At 32.4% G+C, this 12307-nt stretch overlaps 1 protein-coding gene across 2 annotated transcripts; it reads right to left on the bottom strand.

Moving 5' to 3' along the window:
* Window positions 1-6990: 6990 nt before the first annotated feature.
* LOC126724430 (uncharacterized) lies at window positions 6991-12093 on the bottom strand. 2 transcript variants are annotated; one of them, XM_050428967.1, is made up of 10 exons: window positions 11929-12093; window positions 11364-11620; window positions 11033-11237; window positions 10533-10623; window positions 10275-10420; window positions 8846-9089; window positions 8647-8751; window positions 8290-8472; window positions 7976-8180; window positions 6991-7599 (listed from the first exon to the last, which is right to left on the bottom strand). In XM_050428967.1, the coding sequence occupies exons 2-10, from the start codon at window positions 11581-11583 to the stop codon at window positions 7115-7117; spliced, it is 1884 nt and encodes a 627-aa protein (XP_050284924.1). In that variant the 5' UTR covers window positions 11584-11620; window positions 11929-12093; the 3' UTR covers window positions 6991-7114. The 2 variants fall into 2 exon arrangements, with proteins under 2 accessions (XP_050284924.1, XP_050284931.1); XM_050428974.1 differs by having other exon boundaries at window positions 11850-11996.
* Between the last annotated feature and the right edge of the window lie 214 nt (window positions 12094-12307).

The following is a 12307-nucleotide window of genomic DNA, read 5'->3' as shown; positions in this document are numbered from 1 at the left end:
CAAAATAGGAACATGCAAAAATCAAATTATAATTATTATATGATTAATCATTAATGCAAATATAGTTATTATATGTTTACAAATAATGATTATTATATGATTAATCATTAATGCAAATATAATTATTATAGGCAAATAAAGGATAATAAAAAAAGCATGGGAAGCTTAGTTATATTTATATATCAATAAAAGAATAGAAAAATTTACAAATAATCAAAGATTTAAGTTCAAAATAGGTACATGCAAAAATCAAATTATAATTATTATATGATTAATCATTAATGCAAAAATAGTTATTATATGTTTAATCATTAATGCAAATATAATAATATAATTATTATATGTATAATCATTAATGCAAATATAATTATTATAGGTTTAATCATTAATGCAAATAAAGGATTAAAAAACATGTGGGAAGCTTAGTTATATTTATATATAAATAAAAGAAAATATGGGAAACTTTGTTACTTTATTTTTATTTTTTTTAAGAATACTAAGTATTTTTAAAGAAGAAAGAAGTTTTTGATAACTTGGCATGGTTGTTGCACCCTCTAGTATATAGATTAAAACAGAAAAAATAGAAAATTTTACCAATAATCAAAGATTTAAATTCAAAATAGGAACATGCAAAAATAAAATTATAATTATTATATGATTGATCATTAATGCAAATATAATTATTATATGATTAATCATTAATGCAAATATAATTATTATATGTTTAATCATTAATGCAAATATAATAAAACAATATAATTATTATATGTATAAGTTTAATCATAAAAAATGCATGGGAAGCTTAGTTATATTACATATCAATAAAAGAAAATATGGGAAGCTTTCTTACTTTTATTTATTTATTTATAATACTAAGTATTTTTAACAAACACAAAAAACTTTATTACCTAAGGAAAAGTTTTTGTGTGAGTGAGAGAGGAGAGAGAACAATAAACAAAGACAATACTCATTAAAAAAAAATAGATAGAAAAAATAAGGGATAGAAAAATTTACAGATAAAAAAAGAAAAATAAATAAAATATTTAAGTTCAAGTCTCTAGGAATAAGTTTCACACACATATATACTGAGATTAGGCTAGAATAGTATCTTGTATTAAAAAAAAAAGTTCAAAAGTAGAAACACCAAAATATCAAATTATATATTTAATGCAGAGAGCAAAGAAGTGGGGTCAATTAGTTAAACTGATTAAGCTTTTTGTCGTCCAATAGAAAACTCGAGATAAATGGTGTCTTAGTCTCATGTAGGTTTAAATCCTAATGTGTATAGAGCTTTGTTACAAGGAAAATTAATTTCTTCTGTGTGTGAGAGAGGAGAGAACAACAAACAAAGAAAATATTTATAAAAGAATAAGAAGAAAACAGAAAAAAAAAAAAAAAAAATAGTAATAAAAGCTTGGAACATGAAGAGTTATTCAGAGAATGAATCAAACTGCATTGAAAACCGAGATTTGCAGAGTGACTTTCACAAGTTACAAACAGATACTACTGCAACCTTTTAATTTTAAGGGAAAAAAAATCACGGATACTCAATGCTAATAATTAACGAGGAAAACCTGAGAGGCAACATATACTATAACATCTACATGCAATCATGCATTACGTAGCACAAAGAAACAAACACAAAAGTCTCAACTGTTGTGGTGGGAGAGATCTAGAGAGGAGAAGAGTAAAACCCCATACCTCCAACTCCAATAATAGCAGAACCTCGCCAAGAAACCAGTGTTTTTTTTTTTTTAATATATAGGTAGAAACCAGTGTTATATGTGTAAATATTTATAGAGGGTTTAGGAAAACAAAACGGGGAGGATTTGTTTTGATTTTTTGATTTTTTTTTTTTTTTATGACACAAAATTAATCAAGCATTATCAAGCATTATCTGGACTATTACGGTGACACAAATTATTAGTTAATCCGGATAAGTAATGGATAACGTTGTAGGTGACTAGGTGTACATATACAACTTAATTTGGATAAGATCAAAATTATACTTTTCCAAACTATGAGTTGTAAAACCCTTCTAGGATACTTTATTGCATTCCATATTATCACCTATTATTACTGTGAGATCACCAAAAAAAAAAAAAATTTGGTATATATATACACGAATAGTAATAAAAACTGTATTATAGCATTGTTAAATCACATTCCATATTTCTTACTGATGTGAGATAAAAAAAAAAATTGATATATCATATAATTTCATTGGAAAAAGGGAATGAAATTAAAAATATAGTAATTAGTGGTAGATTCTAAAAGTTAATTTTACAGCCAATAATTCGGGCTTTTATTTTTTTATATAGAAATATGTTTTTGTTTGTTAATAATCCAGCAATTTAATGATAAATTTATATGTAAACTAAAAAAAAAAATTAATAGTATATTTAAAATTGAATAACAAAATCAGAGTAAGGGTTACGTTCAATACACAGGAGAAGGCATGATATATGTGGACATGTGGCAAAAATTAGACACTTATATGTATGTATTATGTCGGCTCCAATGTACACTGGAGCATTGGAACTAGTGTCCTTAAAATCATATTGGTTCTAGAAGCCATTGATGCACCAAGTGGCTATTTTTGTTTTGCGACAAGTGTCTACACTCTTATTAATATTATAATATAGTTAATTGTGCATTAAACACTATTACCAATACTCTACTTACTCAACATGATAAAACTTTTTTTATTTTATTTTTAGTAATAGTTTGACAAAACATTATTCAAGATAAATCAGCCATTACAAAATCATCAATGTCAGGACAGGAGAAACAAACTCCATTCATACTAAAAGCAAATAAGAAAATCTATTTTTCCTAGTTAAAGCATGTGCCTTGTAAGAAATTTAAACTTCTATTATCAAAAGTTTCGAGTACTTTAAAATAAACTTTATACTTATCACTTTTGTTATTAAGATAGTTTATGTAGATTAAACTATATTACAGTTAGTTTATTATACATAAAACCCTATTGTTAAATTTCAAGAAATATAACATTTTACTTAAACTAAAATTCTATTACTAAAATGTTTTAAGTAATTTATAAAATGAATTTAATAATATTTTGATTATATATCATAATATCAAATAATAAAATTAAAATGATTTTTCTTTTTTAAGTTACATATATTACATGCCCATTGTTTGATCTTAGCTTCTCTTTTTTTTTTTTTTTTTTTTTTTTGGAGAAAAACCTTTTATGTAGTTTTTTTTAGAGAGTTTTAACCTATGACGTACGCTTCTGATGATAGTTCTTTATTATCAGACCAAGTCACCAATTGATATTTAGTGTAGGCAAGAATTGGCTCTCATATCTCTTATTCAACCATCATAACGAATGCCCATTGTTAAATTCAACTATTATAGTTTAAATAAATTATATGATATGTTATTATATAATTTGATTTTTGATATGATATAAATTTTTAATATTAGAGAATCAGTATCCCAAGTTTGCTAGACTAATCCCCCCCTTATCTATGAGATAGCCCAAAAACCACACGAGCCAATGTAATTTGATTCGTAAAAGCAATGCAATTAAAAAAAAGTCATTCTAATATATCTTCTGAATTCCTTTTCTGGGATTGATGAATACATTGAATAGTATTGAAAAGTGGACACTTAAGTGTGCGTAATTAGGCTAAGGGTTTGTAGTTGAATTGACACCTCCTTATGTATAAAGTGTTTGGAAGGGGGTTTAGGGGAGAAAAAGTTGTTGTAGGGTTAACAGCATATTAAAATTCTTTAAAAAAGTGTGTAATTAGTGTAGCAAGATAATTAATACATAATAATAAATGCAATTGTCCCATTAAAACATGACAATTAATTAGTACTATTTTCACATAAGGTCTAGCTTACGTCTAATGAAATTTTGACAGAAAATCTCCTTTTATTTCAAGAAGAAACAGCCACATCACCCCCTAATAAACTAGCGGTAATGAATAAAACTTAGTGCCACGTCATTTTATTTTAAGCAAAAACTAAGAACAAACCTTTTGAGCTAACGATGCGTAAACGCTGAATTTTTTTTTTCTTCCAAATAACCTTAAATATCAAATAATTTCGTTAGTTGTCACGTTTCAAAACAATGTGAGAAATTAGTATCTTGAGTGTCTAAAACTCGAGTTCCTAAGTCTCGATTTGTAAGCGGTGGCATCTGAGGTGGAAAAATATCCATGTGGAACTTGAGTTTTTAAGACTCAAGTTTCACTGTTTTATTTTTTCCTATGCGTTCTTCTTCCTTGTCTTTTATTTTTTCCTTCTTCTTCGTTCTTCGACATTGCAGATCTGAAGACCAGATCGTCCAATCGCTCACCTAGCGTTCAATCGTTGAATCAACCAGATCGGCTCACCCAGCATTCAATCATCCAATCGACCATATCGTCTCTTCATTCTTCCTCTGTTTTTCGGAGCTCCAGATCGTGCCTCTTCTGATTTGTTCTTTTTTAGATCGTTCTTCCTCTGTTCTTCTTCAGATCTAATTCTTGAAGTACAAAAATCGAGTCTTAGAGACTCGGTTTTGCTTTTTGGAACTCAAGTCTCTAAGCCTCGAGATCTGTGTGGCATCATACTAGCAACTCACCAAGTGGGAATCGAGTCTTTAACTCTTAAGTTTTAAATTGAAATCGAGTCTATAAAACTCGAGATGTTACTTTGCTACATTCTTTCAAATGCATCTTAACTTGTGATATTCTTTATCCTTACTATGCTAGTTTGCACATTCCCTCCGTTAACGCTTGAAGTTTAAACATCGTTTTCTTTCTTCTGCAGTATCTCATTTGCAGTACTGGTGTGAACACACAACTGGGCAAAAGTTTAATCTGTTCCCCATTGTTTCGCATCTGGCTCTTTTTGTTCAAATTTTTTTATGCGATCTCCTTACACAAAGACACAGTCAGACAAAAAAGAACTCAGAAGAATGCCAACAATGTGGTTTCTAAATCTTCAAATTATGCTGTGATGTAACAGAGAATCAAAACATGGATAGTCTTGTAATTTTGTAATTTTCCTTGATGAACGCTGGTTGTTTTGTAATGGGGCTGGCGTGCTCTGTAAAAGGGCAGTTTTTTATTTTGGGTTTAAAAATAAGACATGCCAAGTGTTTGAGAGAAGTTCCCTTTAGAATTTCAAATTGAGGCAGCTATTAATTATTTCAAAAGTTCAGATATATTTACCTTCTTGTAAATCTTCTTTAAGATTAGATCAATAAAAATTTCTCATTAATATTGGAAGTCTATCTTGATGACAATTTTTTATTTTGTTTTTTTGGAATAAGGAAGAACCTTGGTTGTCTGTCTGGAAAAAATATATAAATATATATATATATATATATATATATATATATGGAATAAGGAAGAACCTTGGTTGTCTGTCTGGAAAAAATATATATATATATAAAAGAGAGAGAGGGAGAACCTTGGGCAGAAAAACATATTTTGCTCATTAGTCAGTTCCTATTTCTTCTCCCATTCAAATTTTTGCCCAGAAAAGTTGTGCCTTACACTTGGGCTTCAAATGGTGATGCAGTGAAAAAAACAATGATGTTTAAACTTCAAGAGCTAATATGTCGTTAGCTCAAAAGGTTTGTTCTGTTAGTTTTTGCTTAAAATAAAATAATGCATCATTGAGTTATAATCACTACGTTGGTTTGTTAGTGAAAGATGTGACTGTTTTTCCTTGAAACAAAAGGAGATGTCCAATTAAAATTTCATTGGAGATAAGTCAGATCTTTTCACATAAATGCAAAGTTTGGTAAACTTGAAAGTTAAATGAAGAAAATTGTAAGGGATGTGCCACATGGCATTATCTTATACTATTTTAGTTGGAGATGGTATATTGTGCCGTGCCGCAAGTGTATGCATCTAGCCTCTCACAATATATAGGTCCAACTAATGTGTGGGGCTCGTTGTGAAAGGCTGTATTACCAATTTGTTAGTGTGTGAGAGAGAGACCAAGATCTTGAAGTGGATGATCATTAATGTGGTAGTGTTTTGCTTTTACTTCCACAATTTTTATAAATACTACTTTTAGGAGGTAATTTGCAGAGTAGCATGAGTTTGCCACACTACATCGTTAGTTAGCAGGAAGTGGGAAGAACTTAGGAGAATAACATCTCAAGCCTTTCAAGCTTGAGTTTAGTGAAGAAATTGAGACTCAAATCCTTGAGTTCTGATTGCTGACATGGAAATATTTATGCCCCATGGAAATCGAGTCTTAAAGACTCGATTTCCATAAAAGAAGAAGAATCTGAAGAACACGATGAAGATTTGAGATTCTGAAGAAATTGAAGAAGAAGAGAAGAACCTGGAGGAAGAAAAAGAATAGTCTGCACAGGAATAGAAAGAACACGATGAAGGATTCCACGAAAGAAGACAGGACCAGTTGAACAAAGAAGAAAGAAAGGACCAAGTGAACACAGGAAATCAAGTTTTAATTACTCGATTTCCACGTGGATTTTTTCACATCAGATTCCCATCACGCACAACTTGAGTTTTAAAAACTCGAATTTCACCTTTAAAATCAAGTTTGAAAGTCTCAAGATGCTAGTTTGCTACATAGTTTTACAAGCATGACAACTAACTAAAATATTTTAAAAATAATGTTAAATGCAAAAAAATTTCCTACTTTTAGATCTTATCTCTTTTGTAATGTACTTAACAATGAAAGTGATGAGTTGGTAACAACTACATGACAGAGCCAACCGCGGGTGGTAAAGTGACTTTTCAAACAAGTAGACAATGTTAAAATGACCCCAATCAGAAATGAGTAAAGTGTAATTAACCTATATCTTATTATCACCAATTCCTAAATACTATCCAATTACATATTTGTCTGTACTCTGCAGCTGCACAGTGCACTCATATTTTCAGTAAGAAAAAAAAATTCTCGGTCAAATAGAGTAATTGCACTAACCAAGCATTCTTTGTTTTTGATAAGTTATCTAATATTCTCATTGAAAAAGCGAAAAGAAAATGTCAAAAGGTCATTGAATATTATTTCTCGAAAACAATACACTCGGTAAACCTCATGGAGGTCCAGAGTATCCCAAGCTAGGAAAAAATGCTGATAGAAGAAGCCATCCATCCTAAATGGTGTCCTAGTTCTTGGTAGGTTTAGTTGTCAAGCCAAACCCAAATGGAAATAGAGGGTCATAATGGGGATCACCAATATTCATTGGGAGCTGGTCGACTGTCTTGAACCATGTACGAGCAAGCTTGCCTGAGAATCCAAAGTCACCAAACAATAGGTCAGCAACGCCTTGGCCTTCAGTTCCTGGAAGCCAAGCAGCCACAAGAGCATCTAATTTTGCGAGGTAAGGCTGGATCACAACAGGACGGCCAGAAATGACAACAACAACACATTTGACAGCACCGCAAACATTGTTGATAGTGCTTGGGCCAGGTTCTGGTATGGATAGATTGAAGCTATCACCATACATTTCTGCATACGTAGGCTCGCCCACAACAACAATGGCGAAGGAGAATTTGTTGGACTTGACAAACTCTGCATCAGGATTCTCATTGTAGACAACCTGGGTGGTAGGATCAACTGTATTTTTCACAGCATTCAGGATTGTAGTACCTGTTCATGCAAATGTTGTACCATCAAACAACTGTTTATAATAAAGAATTAAATTGCAATTGACTAATAGATTATTTTCCTAGAAGTTTGATTGTACAAATTAAAGTTTTATTGAGACCTTTTTATAAAGATGACTATCTTGAGACATGGGTTATACAATCATCAAAACATGCTTTAGTATAAGATATGTATATACATACCATCATGTGGACTGTTTTCATGTAGTATATAAATCTGTAAAGAGATTTCCACTGAGTCTCAATTGTTTTGGCTGGGTATCTTTTAAAGTGAAATCTTTTACTAACATTTTGCAAAATGGCTTGCCAGAGTGTTTCATATATGAGCACTCATATTAAATGGGTAAAAGTTAACATACCAATTGTGAGATCATTGCCGCCAAGACCCTGCCATGTTATTGTCCAGCCTCCGCATTGATTGCCTAAGTTGTCGGCATGACTACCTGCAACTAGTATCTTTGCTGTTTTCTTGGGAAGGGGAAGCGAGGGCTTGTCAGCAGATTTTCCATTCTTTAGTAGTACAAGTGATTTTCTCACAGCCTCCCTTGCCAATTCTCTATGTTCCTGCTCAGGCAAGTCATAGGATTATTGCATAGCAAAATTCTGCCAATTGACAAAGATAGATGAAGAGCATTGAAATCATCCTAAGACAATAATAAACTTGAGAACACACCTTACTACCAAGTTGGTTGACCAGGCTGAAATCAGCTAGAGGATTCTCAAAGATACCCATGACAAATTTAACCCTCAAGATTCTCTTCACAGCATCATCTATTCTACTCATTGGGATAATATTGTTCTTCACCTGATAGGTTAGATCATCAATGAACTCTGTAAAGTTGTACGGAATCATGATCTGCAACACACAATTAGAAACATTAGAGAATGAAAAATAGTATAAAAATAAAAGCCTTACATGTGTATACTGAAGGAATCTAATGCTGAATTTTTAAGTTTATCAAAATGTCATTTATTTGGTACAATGATGAATGTACAATTTACAATAGACATGTTCTAAATGTTGACTGACCATGTCAATTCCAGCACCAACTCCAGCTTCAACAGAGTATGAATAGTTAAGATGAGGAGGGGAGGTAATCCTGTCAATACCCTGCCAATCTGATATGACAAAACCCTGAAATGCACCCAAAGAAACTCATTATACTTTGCACCTTCAGGGTTTCCTTTCAAAACTATATTAAACAATTTAATCAAATGATTTTTTCCACCTTGAACTTTAGCTTGTTCTTGAGGAAACCAGTAACAAGATCACCATTAGCATGCATCCTCTTCCCATTCCAGCTTGAGTAAGATACCATAACTGTTGCAACACCCTTGCTAATAGAGTTATAGTAAGCCGGCATGTGGATGCTGAGCAATCCATTTAAACTGATTTCAGTGTTATTCTCATCAATGCCCTTGGTTGTGCCACCATCTCCCACAAAGTGCTTAGCACAGGCTGCAACCTTTTGTCTAGCCACAGTGATCAATAAATTAGGTGAAATTGTTATTGCCAGGTTTTGAATTTCTGTTCATCTTATATGCTACAGAAATTCAATTGATTACCATATAACATTGTAATATGTTAGTCCATATAGGGACAAGAAAAAATTTTCACAAATGATGTTTGCATAAATAGAATTGGTGAACTGATCCTTCTATGAAAACAATGTGAAGCAACCCCTTGCTTTGCAAAAATACCAAGATTTTGAGAGGAGTTGACTGCCTGAAAATGGCGTAATAATAATATGGGACAACTACTAAATTGGAAAAATGTATGTATTGATTTCATAGGTGGACATTAGGAAATCCACCTATGAAATCAATACATAGAGCGTGAACATAGGAAGGGCTTGGGGGACCTCGCTTTGTCGTTATTATAAATTATATATGCCTAGACATGTTCCGCCACTTAGACTTACCATTCGTCTAGAACAACCAAAAGAGGTCCAAAAGTAATATTTATCAGGCAAGACTTGAAAATATCATATCCATTGGATGTTGACCCTTACCAACTTAATTCAAATAATGTGAGCTGTTGCTTTGAACATTGACCATGGGAAGGAAATGGGGATCCCACGCACTTAGCTTTTCTATTTTTCTGTCATTTAATAATGCTTGACATGTAGAGCACTACATCGCCCACTACTGGATTGAGATCTCAAATTTTCCTAAAGAAACTATTCATGCATATGTGAAACTAAGTAATAAATCCATATAGGATGTTCACCCTTGACAGGCTTATATTGGATAAGGCAAGCATTTTTTTGGTTAATAATGTGTGGAGAACTCAAAATACATTTTCCCTTAATGCTCATACAAATATTAAGGTAAACATATGTGAAAGAGTAATGATCAAATGATCATTAAGCTTATAATCTTGAACAGGTTCTAAAAGTAGATCACTTCAAGACAAGAACAACATCTGTCATTTCTTTTCAAGTTTGAGTTAATCAACTTTTCAGATGTTCTTCACTTCATGTGAATGTTAGCCACTTTCAAGTAAGTTCTATTTAGAAGCTCGTGCAATTATTACAATTGAACACATATGCTAATGGAGGCATTTATCTGAATCTAGTCAAGGTTAATTATAATTCACCCAGTGTAAACAAATAGTACAATGTGATAAAATTAGAAATTTGTCAAAAGGGCTCTTACTTTCCAGCAACAAAGGGAATGCCCTTTCGAGATTTGGCAGGGAGTTCTCCTTGCAAGCCAGGTATAATCTCAGTCATTGCTTGAACAATCTTAGGGTCCTCACTATAACTTTCATAGCACCGACCCCATCGTGGGTCCCTGCAAACCTGTGAAACCAAGGTAGTGGACAAAATATGTCAATATAACTGTTCAAGGTTTTATTCTTTTGAGGGTGGGGATTGGAAGTCACCAATAAAACTATTTCAAATGTTCAATTACCGCAATGCACGGAGCAAAAACGTATGGAATTCCTGTTGCTCTAACTTCAAGAGCTGTTGCCTCTCCAATCTTCTTGACAAGTTGAGGATCCCTGAAAGAACAAAAATAAAATTAAATCCAACATATTTAAAAACTGTAGACTTTTTAAAACAGATAGGATTTTGATGTATTTCCCATTCATTCATTATCCTCGACAAGATCAAAACTTTTCCTTTTAGATAGATTGTAACAATATCCCAGCTTATATATATATAACCATTAAATTATCCAGTAATACCAAAAAAATTTCTTCTAAAATTTAGTGAACCTATTTAACTATTCAAAACATCAGAACTTTTGAATTTGATTGAGACAATCTGATTCTATATTCTTCAAACTTCCATCAATGAGTTAGTGTCCTTTTGGAAATCAACAAACAAGTAATTGGTACATCAATCACTTAAGACTAAAACAAAAAATCATGCCTGCAATCTGCATCAAGGTGTATATTAAATACTTACCTGGTGACACCAAGCCCAACATTGTGAGGGAAAATAGTGGCATTGTACACGTTGTTGTGGCCATGAACTGCATCAATCCCATAAATCATAGGAATCCCGAGACGGGTCGATAGAGATCCCTTTTGGATCTCATTCACTGCATTGATCCAAGTCTCAGCTGAGGCCTTTGGAGCCGGTACACTCCCTCCACCACTCAACACACTCCCTGGCCAAAACCCACACACACCATTTTACTCAGAAACATGATTTGTGTACTAAAAACCAAACCTTGACAACATACGTACAAGTACAACATGTATATATAGTTATATATATGAACCAAGATGTTTACCAATGAAGTATTGCTTCATGACATCTGGGGTGGCAACAGTGCGCTCGATCTGCACCATTTGGCCGATCTTTTCTTCAAGGGTCATTCGCTTCATGAGGTCTTTGATTCTTGCACCCAATGGCTGTTTTGGGTCCTTGTATTTTATGTATTCTGCTTCAGTGAGCACTGCTAAACAGCATAATAGCATGAAACCCATCATGGGTTTTGAAAGTCTCCCCATTTTAGCACACCCAAGTCGAGATCTTTTGGCCTGTAATCTGAAGATTTTAAACTGAGTCAGATAATAGATAAGCTTCAATATGATATACAGCTGATAGCAACATTAACAGAGACTCTGCATCATACACAAACTATGATTGAAAAATGACACAAACACACAAACACAGAGCTTTAAGCATATACAAAGATGTCATACTGAAGTAAGCTCAAATGTGAAGATTAACAGAGGAATAAGAAGTGTGAAAGAAAGCATTGAACTGAACTTACTAGCTGAACAGAGACACACACAAGCTTAGAAACCAAACTGATTGAGAGAGATATAAGATAAGAGATTGATATATCTTACCTTTGCCTTTTTATCCACTATCTCTTCCAGTATGGATGCAGGAAGCTTTCAAATTTGACAGTACATGACTGACAATGGGTTGTTACTTTATAGTACCCATACTGATGATCTGGTCCGGCGTCTCTTTTTTAGAAGCGCGTTTCAACCCTTATTCTGTTTTTGTCTGTGGGTTCCGTGCACGGTTTACGAACCTATAAACTTATTTTTTTAATAAACTTTTTATTAAAAATGAGTCTTATGATACTATTCATATAAATAAACAGTATTCAAAAATTTTTTTTTTTCTTCCTATGGTTTTTTTAGAGGAAATGTGAGTGATTCAATGGTTCCGCTTAAACTTATTTTTGTAACAATGTATGGGATCCATTGCTTTTCTTGG

Source organism: Quercus robur, chromosome 1, assembly GCF_932294415.1.
Source record: "Quercus robur chromosome 1, dhQueRobu3.1, whole genome shotgun sequence".
Classification (NCBI taxonomy): Eukaryota; Viridiplantae; Streptophyta; class Magnoliopsida; order Fagales; family Fagaceae; genus Quercus; species Quercus robur.
Note: the sequence above shows the minus strand (reverse complement) of the source record. Positions and strands in the feature narration are given on the sequence as shown.